Source organism: Nomascus leucogenys, chromosome 19, assembly GCF_006542625.1.
Source record: "Nomascus leucogenys isolate Asia chromosome 19, Asia_NLE_v1, whole genome shotgun sequence".
Lineage (NCBI taxonomy): Eukaryota > Metazoa > Chordata > Mammalia > Primates > Hylobatidae > Nomascus > Nomascus leucogenys.
Window position 1 is genome coordinate 1,327,997 of NC_044399.1, and position 22,038 is coordinate 1,350,034.

At 51.4% G+C, this 22,038-nt stretch overlaps 1 protein-coding gene across 1 annotated transcript in view; it reads right to left on the reverse strand.

Annotated features, from left to right (window-relative positions):
* Positions 1–1,049: 1,049 nt before the first annotated feature.
* The window catches only part of PXDN (peroxidasin), a 69,136-nt gene continuing 48,147 nt past the window's right edge, over positions 1,050–22,038 (reverse strand). The window contains exons 18-24 of the mRNA XM_030800562.1: positions 16,917–18,420; positions 13,070–13,204; positions 11,825–12,033; positions 7,907–8,024; positions 7,502–7,637; positions 4,571–4,684; positions 1,050–3,491 (exon numbers count right to left, since the gene is read on the reverse strand). Coding sequence (XP_030656422.1) covers positions 3,372–3,491; positions 4,571–4,684; positions 7,502–7,637; positions 7,907–8,024; positions 11,825–12,033; positions 13,070–13,204; positions 16,917–18,420 — 2,336 coding nt within the window. The 3' untranslated portion in view covers positions 1,050–3,371. The remainder of the gene's footprint in view (positions 3,492–4,570; positions 4,685–7,501; positions 7,638–7,906; positions 8,025–11,824; positions 12,034–13,069; positions 13,205–16,916; positions 18,421–22,038) is intronic.

The window sequence follows — 22,038 nt, forward strand, 5'->3', positions numbered from 1 at the left end:
ACTTGCTTTGTTGAGATAGTCACTGATTGCAGTGGGCTGGAACTGAAGCCACAATATCTCCCAGCTATGCCTGAATTTATGTCGTTTGACATATAATTTTGCACACCAGAAACAGATATTAAGTGTTAATAACAAAAAGCAATAGGAATGTTTCAATGCATTCTGCATATTATTAAAACAAGATACATACGGTTAACTTTTGCTAGTTTTGCATTAGGCATTTGATTTAAATTAAAATTGGTATATGGCATTCATTCCCTCGTGACAGAAAAGCACCTAATCTGTCTTTTGTTGCTTGAGGAGCGTTCATCCCAAGTTCATCAACATTCCATGAAAGCAGCTCAATTTCTCGTTCTAATTTTGAAATGATTTGGCAATTTTAACAATATAATATTTAATTTTCATTAATATTTCATTTTTCTCCTTACATAGACGAGTAGTATTTTTTCCAGGCCCTATAAAGATGCCCTCAGATCCATTCCAGTTTCCTTTAAAGCAGCATCCTCTCTCCCACCCAACCACAGCCTGAGGGGCTCAGCAACTGTCACATGTCATCCCGACTTCTGGCCCCAGAGCCACACATGGCTCAGGCCTGGAAAGGGAGTGTCGGTCTTCCGTGCACTGTGCCCTCCTGACCTGCACTCTTGCTTCTGGAGAAGCATCTGCCCATCACAGACACCTCGGTGTGTGAGTTGCTTGTACATCCCTCTCTGACAAAGGAATGTCCTTCTCCACAGCTCAAAAATTCCAGGAGACAAGGGCATTTATTTGCCACAGGTTTTTCCCAAGAGCTCACTCCCACCTGCCACAATTCAGTCGGGTTAAAGCATCCCGGCTGCTTCGGAAAAGGAAGTCAACTTTATCTCATATCTTTATCTAATACCTTATTTTTAGTAATTTTTTCACATTTAGTCACAAAATGATTAGTGACTAGGACAGTTCTGGGGCTTCTTCCTGGACCTACCTCCTTCCCTTCTCAGGCTTTTCATCTCACCTGGAAAAGTTTTAGCCTCACGTACTGGTTTCAGGTAAAAAAAATAAAGCCATTCTCCATTTGAAAATGTGACCCATTTATTTGAACTGAAAGGCATCATTACAAAGTGCAAACATTTCTTTGGTAATGAACTGGATACAATGGTCATAAAAAAGGCATTTGGCTGTCGGAGCAGTTAGAAAAGTAAATAAATATGTACATTCCACTCCTGTCACAGCGACCCCACACAGTGGCTGCTAGACACGTTCACCCAGGCACTGCCCGCTGTTCTGATTACAGAGAGTCTCAAACTGGTGATTCCGCAGACATTTTGGCTTGAATTACAGAATTTTTTTTGGTAAATCACAGTCAGCTTCCCCCTTTGGCTTAGACAACACAATTCCTTGTGACTGGCCCAGACCGCACGTTACGCGGGCGGCCACGGGTGTGCCGCCTCAGCACTGAGACCGCAGAGGCCGCCAGGGCACGTAAGAGGCACAGAACACTCCCAGAACCCAGCATCTGCTGTCATCTGAGTGCCTGAGCAACTTACATAACCATCAGCTTTTAGACGAACTTACACATTTCCTATTTTACAGAAATCTCTTCCACAATTTGGTCACTACATTTGACTTGCTATTTCAAAAGAAGTCCACATGTCATGAAACACCAACCAATTTTTATCAATCATTTACCAATATGAGGCTAAGAAGTCAAGACAACCATTTTTACAGATAAAACACATGAATCCAATGACCTTCCTCTCAGCTGAAATGCTGCCTCCGCCACAGCAACTTGGCCGGCTCGTGCTGGAAGGGTCTGGGCGTCTCTTTGGGAGGATGTGCACCTGGAACACGGGTCGTGCACAAATCACACCAGGCACTGTATGCGCCCATCCTGTCAGAAAGAAGCTGGCCTCCCCCACCCCATGGAAGCCATGACGCCATACCCCAGTGCTGGACACCTGCCACCCTGAACTGAAACGGCCCGTGACGTCAGGGGCTTCCTCCTCCACCACCTCAGCTGGGCCTTACTGCGGGCAGGTGGCCCGGACCTTGGTGCCTCGTGTGCCCAGCACTGTGCCTGGCACACGGTGGGTACTCAGGTCAGCGTGCTGCACTGAAGCTGTGTGTTCGGGGAAAGGTTGCTCAGAACACAGATCGCTTTGCATTTGGAGAACAATGGAAGGTTTTGGTCAATTAAAGAGAGACCATGAGGTATGAGAGTTGATTTTCACTGACTTCTAAAAGAACTTTGCATAGTGGAAATGGTTTCTGTGTCACATCTAATACCTAAAAAATGGACAAAATTTCATAAAACATCATGCATTTTAAAAATACAAATGAGGTATAGGGATTCTTTTTTTTTTTTTTTTTTTTTAACGCACTCACACAACCTGAAGTTAGACAGTTGCCAACACTTGAGCTCCTCCTCCCTTGGGAAGAGCCATCCGGAGGCGGCTCTTGTTCAGGAAGTGGACGCAACCGGGGCCGGCTGGGAGCGGCGTTGTCAACGCACACGCTTGGCCCTCGGCAGGTATCAGATACACAATGGGATGAAGGAGGATTTTCACATTTGGTTCACAACTAGGCAGTATGTATGCAAGTGACAGCTGAAAGCAAACCTGTTTCTAAATGTGGCTTATGAATGTTCTAATCAAGTGTGGAAGGAGCTGACACACGGAGAGTCACAGGCTATACAGCTGCTTCGAGCAGCGGGAATGTTTGTCTTGGGATTAGATGCTGACGTGTGGTGAAATGTTACAGAGAGTCCAGAGGAAGGAGGAGCTCGGAGGTTCCCAGGGAAGAGGCCGGGGGCTTGCACTGCACCCCCAGACAGTGTCCCTGTGAACACTCTCATCAAAGGTTCTGTTCCATTTGCCAAACACCAATTTTCTTTTTAAACATAGCTTGTGATGGAACCCCGATTTCGGTGAGCCCCTCTGGCAGCTCCGAGACTCACCCCATCTGCGGGTGACAGGTCTGCTGGCTCCTGGCATCCGAACAAGGCAAGGCTGACATATAGAGGTATCCTGCTTTATTTAAAAAGAAATGGTGTTGGGAGGCAAAATCAATTTAGGCGCCTAAATGATTCAACTGTGCAATTTAATAGTAGCACCAATTTTTCATTTTAAAAGAATTAAATAAAAACCTGAGAAGTCTAACGTGAAGCTAGGACTCCTGCCTGCTTCCTTTCGGGCACCTGCTCTGCCTCCTCCTCCGCAGATGCTCCGGTTGGAAGTCTCCTGCACTGCCTTCTGTAACAGCACCAGCTGGACGTTGTCATGAAATGTCACGAGTTCTGGGTGTTTCCTGGTCTGCAGCCTGCAGCTCCCTGCCATCGGCCACCTGATCTCACGATGGCATAGCAGACAAACTCCAAGGAGCCTCCCAGGAGCCTAGGGCTTTTCCTCCGCCCTCTTCTGTAAGCAGACTGGACAGCAGGCCCCTGGGATGTTCACAGGGACAGCACAGGTGGCAGGGGGGCAAGCTTCCACGAAGCAGGTGACCTGCCCGTCCTGGAGAAGAGAGACGGAGCACACCCTGTCAGCTCTGGGATGGCCTTCAGGTGAGCGCAGCCTGTCAGCTCCGGGACAGGTGTCAGCCGCGGCCATGAGTCAGGCTTTGCCCCGAGGCCCCTGCCTTGCCTGCTGTGCTTGCCCTGTGGGCATGGGTTTTGTGGTTCTCTGAGGATTTCATAGTTGCAGACAGGTACGAGTTAATGGGAGCCCCCATAACAAGTCTCCCTGAGGCTCCCGTCCCACCCTTCCATCCATGCCCACGGTCCTCTCACCCTGAGGGCCAAGACCACCAGCTGGGCACATCCTCCCACCTCCCACCTGGATCCCCTCGGACTGTGTCTGGGGGTGGGCGTTGTCACGAAGCAGGATGGGACTAGAGAGAGGGGGGAAGGGACAGGGCTTTGCTCTTCCCTGGTCTGCCCTTCCCAAACCTGACCAGCTCAGGGACACTGATGCGCCCTCTCCCAATGGCCATGGCAAGTGAGGTGCCCGGGCTGGCCCGCTGTCCTCACCATCCTGCCTCCTCACACTATGCCCCAAACTTTCCACGAAGCCTGGTTCCGGCCAGACGTCTGTCCATTGCTGGCACCAGGGCACCCTCCACCTGCCACCAGTCTCCCTTCTGCAGGGACCCCAGTGACCTCTGTAACACCCCCAGCCCTGATGGGAGATGGGACAGGGCCAGTGGTGGGCAGGTCAGTGTTTACCCACCAGCTCTGCAGGGAGGAGCTGATCTGCCCCATTCATGGGTTTCCATGGCATGAGTATTCCTGCCACAGCTGGTGGGAGGTGAAGCCAGTACACACAAGCAGCCCCAGGTGGCCCTGCACAGAGTAGGGGCTGCCCGCCCTCTGTGGGGTGGACCATGCTGAGGTTCTGGGCCTCCTAGCACGTCCTCTGCACAGAGAGCTGGGCTTGCCTGGTGCTTCTTTAGGAGTGAAGGAGGGATGGAGGCTGGCACAGGTGGGCGGGGAGGGGCCTGGCCCTGACATCTGGGCCACCAACCTGAGTGGTCACATGGGACTCTCGGACTTGGGTATACCTTAAGGCATGAAGACAGACCCCCCCATACTCACTTTGCATTCACAAACGGTGCATGCATCCTTTTTCCACTTGGTGTTGTTGGCGTGAGATTCACCCCCGGCATCCACGCACTCTGTGGTACTGAGCCGTGATTCAAGTTTCTTTATCTGCAGCAAAGCAAAGAACATTCATTCATTGGCCACTTCAGAGTAACAGCTTGGCTCTTGTATTAAAAGATGTTATTTCGCTGAAAATAATGCCTTAAAATAAACAACATTTGAGGGGAATATTTCTGAAGAACTTTTACAGAACCTCCAATGTCCTTATTAGACTGGCGGCGGCTGGCCAAACGCCCCAATAGAAGACGTCCCCACCAACGTGCTGTCAAATAAAAACCTTAGTCACAAAGGCGACATTCTCAGAGGACTGTGGGAGCAAGATTCAACCAGATGACAAGAACGTCCTGCACCTACACTTCCACCAGAACAAACGATGATCACTCAGAATCCCCAGAGTCAAGTCTGCCTTATTTTCCGAGTAACAACACCACTAGCTTTTCTCTGGAAGCACGGGGACCCATAACAAGGTGCCCTTTCCAACTGCTGTGCCATGCACAGGGGTAGCAGGAGCCTCCTGGAAGGGTCTCCTTCCTCAAACCCTCTCTTGCATCTTGCAGGGCCGGGGGGCAGACAGGGTGACAGTGGCCGGAAATGCCTGGGCCATGAGGTGACCTTGGGAAGAGGCCACCCACAGCACAGCTCCAAGCCGCAGCAGGGACCCTGCACTGCGGAGGGTCCAGCAATCTCCACGAGTGAGAGAAAAGTAAACTCGCACCTCATTAAAACCATCCTGATTTGGGGTTTTCCGTCCCTTGCAAGTGAACCTAAACTGTCAGTGATGTCTGAAATGAACACAAATTATTTATCATATATATCCCAATTCTTCTAATAAGCCTTCTCATAAAGCATGTTCAGCCACAGGTAAGGCTGTCTGCTTTGACCGATCAACGATGGCTGTGAATAACTTCAGCAAGTCACCCACTTCCTCATTTCAATTAAAACATCTTCTTTGATCTCCTGTCAGCCATAAGTGTGTGGTTCCCAACCTGCACAGCAGCAGTGTCTCACCTATGCACACATCATGCTGAAAAAGGTGGACGTCCCCTCACCGTACCATCTGCATTTCATAATGACAGCTGGACATCTAGGACCTAACTAGCCAAACAGTTACTCGCTTTGGGAAATGCCTCAGATACAGTTTCCAAATGAAAGCCATCTTTCCTGCATGCCTCATTCATTAGCAGCTGGCACTTAAGTTACCAAAGCTTAGAACTTTCTAGCTGAAACCATGGGAAAAAAAAAAAAAAAAGAGGGAAGCCTCAGGAACAGTGGCACAGGGGCCAGAGAGCACTTAGGGGTGGCAGCCAGGACGGTCTGCAGAGGTTCCAGGTGACCTGCATGTCACCTCTGTGTCTGCGGCTGACCTGCTTTAATTCACAGCCAGAGAGAAGCAGTGACCACGCCGGCCCATGTGCACCTCAGCAGCCACCAAGATACACGAACACCTCTGCACACACGCGGTGCAGGGAAATGACCACAGACAGCACACACCCTGTGCTGTCGCCGGCTGCAAACTCACAAGGAACATCCGCATTTCTCAGACCTAGCGCTGCCACCCAGGGAGCTGCCCGTTCATCCTGAGGGTGGAAGGGAAGTCCAGCATTGTGGACAGAATCAACAACATGGGAGGGCACAGGGCGTTGGTATTTGCAGACACAGGTGGGGTGGCTGGTCCCCCTCTGCCTCTGCTCTGCTGTCCAGGGTCACCTGTGCACAAGGCCTGCCCTGAAAGACCTTGGGGTTCACAGACCCCCCTCCCCAGTGGACCCCCCAGGGCACCCAGGCCCCAGCACGGACCCCAAGGGTCAGCCTGGGTTTTTCTCAGCTTCTCTCCTAGTGCCAGGGGGAGCTGAGTGAACACTGCATGCTGTCCACTTGGGCAGCTGCCAGGGGATGTGCACCCGGTCTCTAGGCTGCAGAAGGAGGAAGACCTGCCACGTGTTGTCCACTCTGACAGCTGCCTGAGGACTTGCACCTGGTCTCTAGGCTACAGAGGCAGGAGGACCTGCAGATGCATGGGATGAGGGGGCAGGCAGAGGAGCAGTCAGGGTACCTCTCCCTGTGGCTGGGGGTTACCTTGGGGCTACACTAGGAGATGACGGAAGTTTCTCCCAAACCTAAGGGCTAAGAGTCCTGTGAGTAGGAAAGGAGCTGTGTTTACAGATTAAACGTGCTGCAGACAGCCAGGACCTGCTCACCCTGGGAATCGCATCCACACCAGCGGAGTGAACGCACTTCCTTTCATTTAGCCGTAGATCTCAATCTCCACCCCCTTACGTAAAATCCCAGAGATAACCCCCACCGCAGGCTCTGGAGAAAGCAGAAGTAAGTTCCCGGGATAGGAAGGAAAGGACAGAACTCATTTCCACAGAGCCCCAGAGAAGAGCCCCGTCTGAAAATCCCTGTGGTCGTACCACAGACACCAGGACGTTCCGCACACCCGGAGAGGCTGGATCAGGCATGGAGGGCTGACCTGGAAACGCCTCCTTACCACGCCCTGGGAGAGATGATTCAGTTATTCCTGAATGAGAGGCTTAAGAGCAGGACTTCATGTTTGAACTCTCCTACAGCACCCTAATCCCGTGTTCCCTCCAGCAAGGTCACCTGGCTGGCCGTCCCACGGCCGTGACACAGATTGCCCCTGCCCGGTGACCCCCATCTGCTGGGAAACCCAGGGACACCAGTGGCACATGGCCCAGCCCGACCCAGCATGCAGAAATGACACTCCCAAGGCTCCAGGGTAGGGGTCCCGTGTGGGCAGTTGAGCAGTCGCCTGGGAATAAAGCGCTATACCCGGAAGGTTCGGGCAGGGCTATGCTGCTGTGGAATCTTGGAGGCGGGGACACAGGCCCCCAGGCACCTCACCTGTGTTCTGAGGTCTGTGATGGTCTTCTGCATTTCCAGAACAAACTCTCTGAAGTCATTTGTCCCGGGTGCATCTGAGCGTGTGCTGAAGGCTGAGGTGTTGTTGCTGAGATATTCCCCCTGTCTCCCAACACTGTGGTGAGGGGAAAGGAGGAGGAGGGAAATATAACCTCGGCAGGTCACGGCGGGTCTCATTTCAAGCCTTCCTGGGTATGCACCGCCCCTGATGCTCTGAGCGGGCAGCACAGCAGGACGCAGGCTGCAGCCTGGCCCCCAGTGCCCCGGGACGTCCCTGCCAGGACCATCCTCGCCACAAGCCCACAGCAGGATGCCGGTCCTACTGCCCGATGCCCGCGGTGCGAGGGCCCCTCTGCACATCATTTGACCTCAGAGACCACCATACCTGGGTATTTCCGTGGTCTTGTTTTCTTGGTCGGCTTGTCCTCCTGGTAGCTGAACTCAAGCGACCGTCTGCCTCGGAAATGATAGGAAAAGGCATTGAACTGCCCCCTGGTCCTACAGTCTAAAATGGAAGCACAAAGCAGAATGTCAGCTCTGAAGGCTCTGACCTCGGAGAAATTAAGCACATCCTGCCAACTATGAACAGTCCTCACTGGCTGCCCGTGGAGCAAACTGTGGCACCTTTCAGTCAGGCAACCTGGCAGCTGGTCTGCGGCTCTTACCCTCTCCTGGTCTGAGGGGCCAAGCCTCTCTCCACCTGTGCCCCAGCCCGCGTGACCTTATGGTGCTGGCCGCCCTAAGGACACTGAGGAGGCCCACCACACCATCTAACCGCACCCTCGCTGAGTTCCCTCCACCCACAGATGGAGGCTCAGGCACTCTGCCTCAGAGATCACAGTCTGCTGTTTCTGGGGGTCCCTCTCTTATGGCCAGGTGACAATCTGCACTCTGGAATGGAGTGCCTTAAAATTATGCTACACTCCTTGCGTCATACTGCCAGCCCCACTGTCAGACAAGAGGTGGCCTGACCCTGCTTCTCCTGAATGTAGCCCAAACACCTCCCTGCCTAGGTGTGGCTTCCTTCTCAACCTGTGGTGGGCTGAGAAGCCCTCAATGCTATGCCTCACCTGAGCCCCAGGTGAGTGAGGGGCCCTCAGTGCTGTGTCCCTCCTGGTCCCTGGGTGAGTGAGGGGCCCTCAGTGCCGTGTCCCCCCTGGGCCCTGTGGACACACTATCTAACGAAGTGATGGGGTGTTCGGTCTGTCTTGTACATCATCCTCACCCAAGAAAGCTGTGGCAGAGCATGAAAGTGAAGGGCAAATATGGACCTTTGCAAAATGCTAATGTCTCAGGAAGCCACTGGAGTAGAAATTCTATGAGAAGAGAAGAGGCACGTGCCGCATAAACCTCAGACCCCATGCTAGCTTTCCTGTCTCCCTTGAAGGGCGGCCGGCTCCTTCTGGTCTAGCATTTGCCTGACTGGCTGGAAAGAGTATCTTCAAGACAGAGACCTAAAGCTCCCTCTGCCCCCACAGCAGAGCCCATAAACAGTCCCACTGAATGACCCACTATTTATTTCCACAGTTAACTATACAGCTTCTGAGTAAACCCAGCTGGCTGGACCCCTCGCTTATTCCACCCACAAATCGTCTCAGGAGCACAGAAGAGCAGAGTTTCTTAAAACTCCTGGGCACACAAATACATCATAAAACAGCAGCTGCCTCCCAGACTACCGCAGCCCCTCCCAGCAACACCTGGGGTAAAGAATGAGCCTCACTGGCAGGTGGCAGGTCCACCCAGGGCTGTGCAGGTCTGGGGTGGGTCCCCGGTAGAATTACAGGGCGACAGGGAAGCAGCAGGGCCAGGACACGGTCCCAGGCACTGTGGGGTCCCTGCCAAAGCACACACCAGCCCCAACCCCAGAACTCTTTGATGGGACCTCTGTCCCTCCAGGATGGCCGTCTCTTCCTCACGCCCCAGGGCACGGCTGGGCCACACCTGCCCAGCGACCTGGCCTGCACCTGCTCTGTGCTGCCCAGGCTGGCCAAGCCAGGAGCAGGCTGGCTTCCTGGACCTAGTGCAGACCCCACACAGCACTTGTTGTAGGCATCAATGAAGTGAATGATGAAGAGTTGCAGCTCAAGGACGTTCGCTTTAAATGTGTCTTTTTATTTTTTTATTTTTTTGGGACAGTTTTGCTCTTGTTGCCCAGGCTGGAGTGCAATGGCACGATCTCAGCTCACTGGAACCTCTGCCTCCCGGGTTCAAGCGATTCTCCTGCCTCAGCCTCCCATGTAGCTGGGATTACAGGTGCCCACCACCACGCCTGGATAATTTTTGTATTTTTGTAGAGATGGGGTTTCACCATCTTGGCCAGGCTAGTCTCAAACTCCTAACCTCAGGTGATCCACCTGCCTCGGCCTCCCAAAGTGCTGGGATTACAGGCATGTGCCACCGCCCAGCCCCTAGTGTGTCTTTTTAAAAAAGTTTAATTGAAAAGTAAATAGCAATTGACATTTGGTTCTGTCAAATCTGAGTTCTGTTTTCGTATTTTTCTGCTGTATTTAGATATGTCTTTTGGGGTAAAATAAAAACAGGTAAAGCTTATCAAATATTCTCTAAGCTGTGTCAGCTGAATGCCATGCCTGGTATTTTAAGAGGGAAAAGTATCCGGAAGAAACAATGTCAGTGATTGCTTCAGGCAGCTAAGCCTCTCCCACAGTGCCCTGAGAGGAGGAGGGGCTTGTAACATGAGGGGAACAAAGACTGGCTTTAAAGATGAAGTCTTTCAAAGGACTTTGGATTTTCTTAGCAAAAGAACAGAAAACCTGGCTGTACTTCTTAATAAACAGCTAACAGGGGCCTGGTAAAGTTATCAGAAAATGGGTTTTTGTATCATTGGCTTTTCCTAATCATTTTCAAGAGCACAATTTTCTACAAACAGAACAAATTTTCTACCATGCTTGTAGAAAAGCATTTTGAATTGGATAAACCAGTGAGGATATAAAACAAAAACAAAAACAAAACAATAAAACAAAAAACAGATATAAGTTTCCAACAGATGTAATAACAAGCATGTAAATAATTTGGGAAATTGGGTACCTCACAAGCATAATTTTATTTTTTATGTGAATTCTCCTATCATATATACTTCCATGCATGTGTGTGTGGGTGGTGGTGGGGGCAGATGAGGAGGCAGATGCAGAATTAGATCACACACACCCCCCACACACGCCCCACAGGTACACACACTCCACACACAGCCCCCACAGTCGCACACAGACACACAGGCATACACTCTCTAAGAAGAAGCTGCTAAAACACAGCTCTATTATCAATGCAGATTTCAACGCTTACTAAATTACATAAGATCTTGGCCAGAACTATTACTTCAGGAAAAATGAGGTGGTGGATAATATGTGTACAGTGTCTGAACTTTGCGTGTCTCTTCTTAAACTACCAAGTGTCCACAGACACCACAAGCTCCAGAGTGCCGGGTGAGGGCGGGGTCTGGCCCCACCTCCTGGTCACGCTCACCGCAGGTCCCCAGATCCCCCCATTGTGGTGGGCACTCCACAACTTGGGTTCTAAACATCCCCAGTTTGGTATTTTATGGGACTCTGATCATAGTTTGAATAAAGCCAAAATTATGTTCAAATTAGTAACGGAAATGGAGGTTAACCAAGACTGGGAGTTAGGAATGCGAAGCAGGAACTCAGCCAGGAGAACCATCGCCGCGCACAGCAGGCCACTGACGCCTCTGCAGGGAAGACGGACCTGGCATGCCAGGGCACGAGTGGCGGGGCTGTGGGATTGATATCAGGGCGTCCCTCAGCTACAGGGCCCACCGCCCTCCCGCGCCAATCATGAGACCACCTCCTACCTGCAGGGCTCCTCACAAGATATTTTATAACAACTATCTTCAGTCATTTACATTAGAGATACTTAGAACATTCAGATTAATTTTTAAGAAAACCTGATATATTTGATATGCTTCTTTCATATTTTGATTTTCGTCTTTTATCTGGCTACACAAGTACTGGAAGCTAGACATACATTAGGTTTTAAGGAAAAATTAGGGGCACACCGTGCTGAAGTCTGGGTTTCTGTTTCTCTTAGTGTTTTAGTTATGACGAATGTTCTCCCACAGCACTGCCAATTCCTCAGAATCATCACCTTTGTTTATACTTTTGGCTCCGCAGTCCATCTCAGCATGGATACAGCACAATTTAAATCTAAAGCTCAATATTTTGTTTTCAGTTTTCAAGATTAGGATGACATCTGCAGGTAATTAAGCACCCACCAAGCAGTCACCAAAACCAGGGGTGAAAAAGGAACAGACGTGGTGCCTCTGGCACGCACCTTCACAGCAGTCCTGCCACACCCGGAGGTCCACCCTGGGGATCTCGTCACAGCTGCCGTAGCCGTGAGGGAACTCCGCCACCCTGAACACGTCGCTCTGCACTCGGGTGATGTTGTCCGCATTGTCGCACAGGATCCTGGCCAGCGACGTCTGCTTGATCTGAGTCAGCTGGGCCGGGGAGAACACCCCGGGGTTCTCATACCACAACCTGGATCCCCCAAAATGAAAGCAGGATCAGAGAAGGGTAGGAGACTCACAGGTCACCAGGAGCTGAGTTAAAATCTCCCCCTTCTTAGTTCACAGCAATACAGAAATCACTAGGTTTGATTAGGTGTCACTTAAAAATGGACTCACACACTGCTCACATCCCCTACTCCATAACAAAACCAAAGGCAGACAATCTGGTATAAAAATGACAGTGTTAGCCAGGCGCGGTGGCTCACGCCTGTAATCCCAGCACTTTGGGAGGCTGAGGCGGGGCAGATCACGAGGTCAGGAGATTGAGACCATCCTGGCTAACATGGTGAAACCCCGTCTCTACTAAAACTACAAAAAATTAGCATGATGTGGTGGTGGGCGCCTGTAGTCCCAGTTACTCGGGAGGCTGAGGCAGGAGAATGGCGTGAACCTGGGAGGCGGAGCTTGCAGTGAGCCGAGATCGCACCACTGCACTCCAGCCTGGGAGACAGAGCAAGACTCCGTCTCAAAACAAAAAACAAAAAACAACAACAACAAAAAAACGACAGTGTTAGCTCTTCTGACTAGCAAGAAAGACGATGGGCAACTTAAAAAAAAAAGCTGGTATGGCAGTTATTTCAGATCTGCTGAAATAGTTAGTAATAGGTAGGGTCTGCCTTTCTACTACATTAAAGTAATAACAGTAGACTAGAGATAAAACAAAGATCTTGCCCAAAGCCCAAACTCCTCTCAAGTCCCACAGAGGTTAAGCTGTATGGACTGTCCAGTAGGTTTACAGGAAGAGAAATATTCCTATAAATGAAGGGGTGGGAAAAGCATCTTTAAACCTGGTGTGGTTGAGTTTTGAGGCTGCAAGGACATGTTAGCCCAAGGCGGTGCACAGAAGACACCAGGGCCTCAGCGCCTTCCTCATTCTCAACCGGGGACACACAGAAGACATTAAGCCCTCGTGCCTCCCTCACTCTCAACCAGGACAGCTCTTCTCCTCTGGAGTCCCTGAGAGGGTGGCTTAGGAGCGTGCTCCCCTTTCTGGTGCACGTGCTCACCTGTCCCCATCTCGCAGGCGCTTGAACTGTGTGCTGAGAAGACACATCAGCGTGGGGCCCAGCCGGCTGCCAGGCACCAGGTCCTCCACCATGAGCGCCGGAAACAGGTCGATGTTGAGTGTGGAGCCATACAACCTAAAAGATGAAGAGAAAACTGAAATTTACCTAACAAAGCTGCACGTGGTAAAAAAAAAAAAAAATACAGCAAATATAAAAACAGTTCTTTCTATCACTATTTTACATTATTTAGAATTTTACTTAACAAAGAAAATATTTACTTCTTTGCAGCATCTCTCCACAATGCTTTAAAGGATTTTCCCTACTTTCTGTTATATATGTGAGACACACACACACAAACACATTTATTATAACAAATTTAGAAAAGCCAAGAAAACAAGGAAGAAAATTTAAGCCACACCTTTTCCTACTATTCAGGGATAACCACACTTAACATCATAATGTATACCCTTCCAATCTTTTTAAAATAAACATATCAACAATAAACTACATATAGCTAAATGTATATAGTTTATGGTTCATGTTTATTTTTAAAAGTATATACTTTTTTTTTTGAGACGGAGTCTCGCTCTATTGCCCAGGCTGGAGTGCAATGGCACAATCTCGGCTCACTGCAAGCTCCACCTCCCGGGTTCACGCCATTCTCCTGCCTCAGCCTCTCCGAGTAGCTGGGACTACAGGCACCCGCCACCACGCCCGGCTAATTTTTTGTATTTTTAGTAGAGACGGGGTTTCACTGTGGTCTCGATCTCCTGACCTCATGATCCGCCCGCCTCGGCCTCCCAAAGTGCTGGGATTACAAGTGTGAGCCACCGCGCCCGGCCAAAAAGTATATACATTTTTAAAGAATAACATTTGATTCTACTATATATTGAAAATATATTTGCCATAAAGAAAATATCTGCTAAGCAAAGACAGGGCAAAAAACTTAGGTTTATATGTTCAAGAACAAACATTTTCATTGACTTCTTCCAATTCCTCAGAAATATAGGCTTATAAGCAACATGTCACAACTTCTACTACAAATCATCTAATCTCATCTTAGAACTCGACTACGCAGCAGATGATGCCTGTTTCAACTGCTATTCAAAGCTCTACTCGATTTTTAACATATATATATTCTATAATTCTCACTGCCCTTTTCTACAAAACTCAAATCAGTGACCACCAGCTGACCCCTAGGATCAAGAGAGATTTTGGTGCTTACTGAACAGGATGCACACAGGGCTGTGTCCTCAGTGGCCATTGGTCTTACCGTAGAATAAACACAATTTCATGTAAGCTAGCATTTAGTCTTTCAAAGACAGACAAATTGTCCCTTTTTCTTCTAAGTTCAATGACATTCAGGCTGAACTTCTAGCTCTAAGATGTCCCCCGGGAGTGAAACTTGGTAAGGAGGACCCTGGCGGCATCTGGTCTGTGGCTGAGGACAGCACACTGGGGCCACCAGAAGCGTCCACACCTTTTCCCAGAGGACCCCTCCTGCCCCAGGTGGCTCCTGCTCTGGGTGCCTGCTCTCTCCTGTCCCCCACCGCTGGGAGGGACCCACCGTCACGGGGGCTGAAACAGTCACATTCCTTAGGCTCACCAGAGTCTAAAGCCTCCACCTAAATCCAAGGAGCTTCCTCCAGGGAAGAGACCTCGCAGTTCCGGAATGTCCCACAGCTGGGGATGGGCAGCAAAGGCGAGCCCAGGCCAACGCCACGCCATCCACTCGCCGTGCGGCCGTAAAACACAAAGTAGATGAGAACTACACAGTCTCTAAAGTCTGCGGAAGGCAACCCCTCTGCCCTGTGAAGTCCTCGTGGCCCCATGGTCTCCGATGGTCATGGAACTTTTCTCGTGTTTATGTTTCATTTCCCCTTACTCAGCAGTGGGCTGAGACAGGAAAACATAAAGAAAGAGACGAGGGGCTCAGTGTGTGGGTAACGTCCTTAACTTCTTTACCAGGGGCCTAGCACGCAACACAGCCGCGGTCCACCCAGCACTGGGCTCCACATCTAGCTCTTTGAAATGTTTTGAAATAAGTTTGGCAAAAGAGAGAATCAACTGGGAGAGTAATCTGTGTCAGTTTGGACAAGAACAAAGGAGGATATTTAAGCACACAAAAAACACAGACAGTTCACATCAGTCCTAATTCAGCAAAACCACGATAAAAAATTACACTGGATTAATGGACTGCACACACATTTCCAAATGCCAGTAATTTAAGAGCATTATTTAAATGAATATTGGAACATATTAAACTTAATAGGACATCATTTAGTCATAACTTACAATAAATTACAAGTAAAAAGTCACTTTCCTTTAGAAGGCACAGGTCAGATCCTAACAGGGTATGTCCTAACTTCAGTGTTAAGTAACTTAGGAGTCAACTGCAGAGTCCAGAAAATACAGGAAGACAGTCTTAAGAAGAAAGGGTTTTTCTTCTTTTTAAAACAATGTTTTTGAATGGGAATAACATGTCCCAATACACAGTGACCTGTGGATCTGATTCATAATCCAAGGACTGAGAAGAATCACAATGGGAAAACACTGATGAGCAATTATTTTATTTTTATTTATTATTTTTTTTTGAGATGGGGTCTCACTCTGTCAGTCAGGCTGGAGTGCAGTAGCACGATCTCGGCTCATTGCAACATCTGCCACCCGGGTTCAAGCAATTCTCCTGCTTGGCCTCCTGAGTAGCTGCGATTACAGGTGCCTGCCACCATGCCCAGCTAATTTTTGTAGTTTTTAGTAGAGGTGGGGTTTCACCATCTTGGCCAGGCTGGTCTTGAACTCCTGACCTCGCGATCCACCTGCCTCAGCCTCCCAAAGTGCTGGGATTATAGGCGTGAGCCACCGCGCCTGGCTGCAATTATTTTTATTTCCTTAAAATACAAAAAGCAAATAAACTGGTAGAAATAACACGAAAAAAGGTAGTGAGTAAAAGATGTGAGTATCTAGCAAAAAGGAGAGCCACTGAATGTCTCCACTTTGGGGAATTCTGAGTTAATGAGAACCCCACTGTGGCACCGAGTCCTGGGAAGGGGACTGGCTAGGGACCAGGCAGCCCTCATCCTACCCCAGTCCTAGGCCTGGGTAGTGCTGTGGTCGCTGCTTTGCCTGTAAAACTTTGCCATTTTTGCCACCCCACGTGGTCCGAGGTGCCCTAATCTACCTGGCCAGCTTTCCTTGTCTCAGGGGTGACAGCGTCCCATTTTGCCTTTGTGGCAGGACAAGGAGAACCGCACCCACAGGTGATCAAGGCTGTGGCTCAGAAGCAGTGCCATCTGTGGCAGTCATGGGCAGGTGGCCCCACAGGCCTGGGTCTGGGCGACACAGTGAGTATGGAAGATGCTACAGGCCAAGCCGTAGGGGCTGGTGGCCCCAAGGGCCGGGATCTACAGACACCAAGCTCTGCCTCTCTCTGCCCCTAATACAACAGCAGGAACCTGAAGCTGCCCAACAGCCAGAGTGTCCGTTTTGGTGTTTTCTGGTGCAAATAGTGTATTTTTCTCTGCAGTCAACCCCTCTGCCAGAAAAGTATAGCTCTTCTCTAAGCTGAAAATGCGCCACAGCTCAGCAAAGCTCCTCTCTTGGAACAAAACAGGCTGGCGGAACAGCCCTCCACTGTCCATCCACCCCTGGCTCTGCCCCTCCCCAAAACCACGCAGCCACGGGAGGCTGCAGTTTCCCATCCTGACCTTCACGGACTTGACCTTCACCTCACCTCTGCACGACACGAACAAAACTCACACACAGAGACAAATAACACACACACCACAGTTCAGGTGTTCCAGGTGCCTAGGTACACGAGCCATTCCACACAGCCTCTTCAGCTCACCTTTGCAGTTTCTCCCGGATCTCAGGGTTTTTTATCTCATTTTTCAGGTCCTCGAACGTGTGTGCTGCCGACAGGTTGCAGTAGACCCTGTAGTCGTGGTAGGGCGGGATCCCGTGGTCCCGGCCGCGCTGGATGTTGATGGCCGCCAGGTCCAGAGCCACCGTGTGTGCCATGGAGAACAGCCGCTCCGTGAGCTCCGTGTTCAGCAGCTGCGAGGGCACACGCATTTTCCCCGCCACCCCAAACAGCCCCCTGAGAAGCGGGTCGATGCCGCCCTCATTCACAATCCGGAAGGGAGAGAAGAAAGCTTTGTGAAGGGGGAGGTGACCTTGTGCAATCGGCTGGAAGTTCTCGTCCAGCCGGTAAAGCAGTGGGTTGACGAGTGTGTGGCCAAACCTGAAGGCCGCGGTGGCGAAGGCGTTGAAGATGCCAGCATTGATGCCGGGGTCGTAACCCTGGTACTCTCCCAGCGTCCTCATGCCCACCTCCCCCAGGATCTTCGGCAGCCAGTGCTGGTAGGTGATGTGCTGGATCTCCGCGCCCACGATCTTCCTGGTCTCATAGTAGATGGTGTCGCCGTCCCAGTGCGGGTTCAGCTTGAGCAGCTCCGTGGCGATGCGGTTGTGCTCGCGGAACCACAGCGTGTGCATGCTGGTCAGGCCCAGCTGCTCGTTGGCGCGGTGGTCCCCGGCCAGGAAGCAGGGGATGGGGCTCTCGTTCTCGTCCCGCATGCACTCAGTGGGCGGCCCGGTGGCGAAGGGGAGCAGCGGCTTCCCGGAGCGCTGCACGATGCCCTGCCGCAGCAGGCCGCGGTGGCTGGCCAGGTCGCGGATGCTGCGGGCCTCATGCTCCGTGCTGCCGTACACGTTGGATGCGTCGATGTAGGAGGTGAGCTGGTTGATCTGCTCCCGCGGGTACACGGAGTTCATGAGCAGCGAAGTCATGCCGCTGCCGCACACGGGGCTGGAGCGCACGAAGAACATGCAGCGGGCCCCGCTCCTGGCCCGGGAGTCATTGGAGGGGATCGTGACGGAGAAGCAGGGGGGGTCGTTGCTGCACACGGAGCTGCAGTGCTGTCCGTCGGAGAAGCGTGCCTGGCTCAGGGCCACCACCGTGGAGTCTAGGTCGTGGTCCAGGAACTGGCCCCACTGCATCAGCATGTGGGTGAACTGCTCGTCGGGGGTGACGGTCTCCGTCCCGATCAGGGTGGTGGATACCAGGCGCGGCATGGGAAGTGCATGCCCGTTGTACAGTCGGTGGGGGTTGATGCCCCGAGGGGTGTTGAAGCCATTCTCGTACACGGATTTCAGCAGGCGCTCGAAGGCGGTCAGCGAGGCGCCCCACATGGGGTGCTGCAGGTTGTTGCAGGTGCCGTCATGCGTCCGGTACTTCTGGTGGAAGCACATGTCCGAGCAGTTGTTCACGCGCCGGTGGGCGGTGCAGCCAGACAGGTTTGCGATGAGGTTCAGGTACTGCGGAGACACCAGGTCGTTGTAGTGGTAACCTGGGACATGGAGAAAAGCAAGACGGCACTCAGTTCCCCTGGAGGATGTGTGAGGGCCCGGCACCCCTTGGCACCTCTGCCGCTGACATGGGGCTATCTACCCCCAGCTCATGAAACCTGTTGTGCGCCATGCAACGAGCGCTTCCTGCTGGAAACCTGCTCACCTCCTGTTCGGTAAAACTGCTCCTCCCCTCCTCCAGCCCCAAACACAGGTATTCTCTCCACCGCCCCAGTTTCTGGGCCCTGTCTCCCTTCCCCACTTAGCAGTCTCATGGTTTCAACCAGCAGCTCTCCTCTGGGAGACCCCTAACTGATGGAGCCCGACCCACGTTGACCAGTCCAGGCTGACGCTGTTCCAACTTTAAACGCCCTGTGTAAGAGACAGTCACCACACCTCCACACGAGTGCACACCATCAGTCTCCACATGCCGCCGAGCAGGGCATTTCCCGACACCTGTCACTGCACATCTCGGTCCACTGAGGCTTCATGCGCTTCCCCCAACGTCCAGAAGATTGCCACTTCCTTTCACGCTGCCTCCAAAACGTTCCTAGCCCCTGTGCCCTCCTCTCCATTCCTCTGGCAGAATCCTGGGACTGATTTCCATGGCACTGGCCTTCAATTCCAGAAGGGCTTCCTGCCTGGTGAAGGCCATCCACAGGCCCTCCCCACAGCAAGCGCGCCCTCCCACGAGTCTCGCACAGGCTCCGGCTAGGTCACCTTCTTGCTCAGAGACCTTCCAACTTTGCCCACTAGCTAAAGAAGAAATTCCAAACATGGTACCCTGGGCTGTCACTCCATAGATGAAAGAGATCTTCCTAAGTTCAGCTCCTAGTCTTCGCCTTCAAGACACCTGCTCCAAGCAACAGCTACTCCACGTCCTGGGGTCAGACACCCTCAGATCTCTGTGTTCGCCAAAGTGCTTCCCCCACGTATTCATACATCCTAGGCCTTCTTCACCTTCCTCAACACTCCTCCTTTCCAGGCACATGTCATGCCTGCTGAAAAGCTACACATGCACACACACGCATGCTTAAATGTTTTCCACTCACACATGCACACACTCACATGCAAACATGCTTACAGAGCCACACTCACTCACGTGTGCACACACTCACAGAGTTCCAAGCCATCACTGCCTCTTTTTTCTAAAGTTTCTCCAGCCCGTTTCTGCTTGTCGAGATCACAGGTATCACTATGGGCACCTTTAAAGAAAACAAAAGACAGCCCCTTTTCTGTGGGGAAGTGGTGTCCAGAACATCCACCCAAGAATGCACAGAATGGGAAGTGAGGCATTTTCCAGGCTGGGGAGAATAAGTCAGAAACACACACCCTGGTGTGTTGGGTGGGAAAGGCCTGTGCAGGGAACATGAGCCCCGGGCTCCCCTCAGCCGCTGGTTCTGTTCTGTCTGACTTTTCCCAGAGGCTGAAAGGGTGAGCTGAAACATCTGGCTCTATTTTCACAGCTACTCTTAGGAAGTCTCACAGAATTATCAATCCTGAACATCCATAGAGCCAAGAAAGCAGAGCGCCAGGAGGAAAAGCACTTCCTCCCGAACGCCTGGCTGGGCTGCGGGGCTGGTCTCTGGGCTTTCCTCCAGAACATTCACTTTTTCCATGGCGTTAGCCATTGGTTCAGAGGCAGACCAGACCCGCCAACCAGAGCAGGTGGCACTGACCCTGGCCCCAGTTTCCCAGGACTAGTTTGCCCACATCTGTCCTCACCCCATGCGGAGTGGTCACCCATCCCGATGCTTGAAAATGCATCAAACCATGTTACTTCTCTGCAGGAAACCCTGAGGTTCCCATTTCATACAGAGCCAACAGCATATCCTTGTATTTGCTCCCAGGCCCTTTCTGGTGGAGCACAAATCTCCTTGACTTTATCAGCCCTTCCCCACCCCCTTTCCAGCCACACTGACCACCTGCTGTTCCACTGTGCCCCAACGGGCACCACCTCCAAGACCCTGCATGTGTGGTCCCCTCAGATGCTCCAGGGAGGCCCCCTCGCCCTTGTGGGGTCCCTGCTCACATGTCACCTTCGCCCACGGGGAACAGCACCCCATCCCACCCAGGGCACCACCCACCTCCCGCCTGCTGGTTCTCTCTGGGTCACTCGCTTGGGCTTCTTACGTGCAGGGGCCTCTCTGGTTTTCTGTCTGCATTTCTCTGGAAGGTCTGATCTTTGAGGGCTGAGGTTTTTATTTCTTCCGTTTGTGGCTGTAGGCCCTGACCCGGGACAATGACTGGCATAGAGGGTGTGCCCTGACAGGCAGGTGGAACGAACAAGTGAAGAAATGAGTGCCTGCATGTGCATCGAACTGCTGCTTGGGTAAACAGCAAATGTATAAAATGATTTCACATTGTTGGGGTGATTTTACTCTTTCCTTTCTGTCTTTCCCTGAGTCTAAATCTTTCTATAATTGGCATGTAATGACACACAATGGACATGCAATTCCTCACAAGGAACAACTTCCAACAGACTGGCTTTGAGGAGACGTTTCCAGATGGCTTTATTTCTGTGGTGGCGGCAGAACCCACTTGCTGGGCTGCCACAGTAATGTTTAAAGATCTGATCCTGTAACTAAATGAAGAAAGGTGGGAGTAGCAAGAAATTACACTTAGTGACTCCCTCGTCATTCTCTGGAGACGAGAACATGGCCTTTCTACCAGGAGACTGGCACCAGGGACTTGGGAAGGGGCTGGGACCCCACATGCCTGGTACCTCTCATCCTAGTCTCCCCCTGCACCTGACAAGCAGAAAGTACCCAATAAATACTTGTTGAAATAACAAAATGGGCTCTGATGCTTCTCCCCAAGAATGTGCCCGGGAGGTGAGGCTGGAGTTTCATCCATCAAGAAAAGCAAAAACATCCAGAGGCCTCCAACTCCAACACTTCCTGCCCCGCCCCCGCCCCCAGCCGTGAGAGGCCAGGAGAGGACCAGGAAGCAGGAGCTGCGGAACGCACAGCTTCACATTGGCTGGTGCTTGGGCTTCAGCACCAACAGGGCTCCAAAACCTAACAGGACGGGGCCGGCTCAGAGCAACACTCTACTCTGAAGACGGGGATAAATCACCCTACAGGTCTCAATTCCACGTCTCTTTCACTCAACACTTGAAGAACATCTTTTGCCCTAATTGTAAAATATGTGCTCATCGAAGACAATTTGGAAAACTGAGAAATTATAAAGCAGTTCTTTCATCCCACAGGGACAGCTATTGTTACATTCTCTTCCATGCTCTGTGTGTGTACGTGTACGTGTGTGTGTGTGTGTGTGTGTGTGTGTGTGTACAGAACCGTGAGTAACCAGCTGCTGCTGAAAATGATGTTTTTACATAAGAAAGTCAGGGTCCTCTATGGGTTCATCAATAGTACAACTACCAGCAAGGACAATCATGACATGTAAAGGCATCTGTTATTCACTGGGCAACGGCAAAGTGCCAGAGCAGAGTGAGTGGGGGACAAACCTCCCCCAACAGCATTTCCACACCAGCCCGAGGTGATCTCATCAGCTGGTTTCACAGACCCGGGACTCTTCAGAAAGAGCCCTCCTAATATGCATGGCACCGCGTTCCCAGGACACAACGTCACTCAGGGAGTAGGCACGCCGCCAAGTCC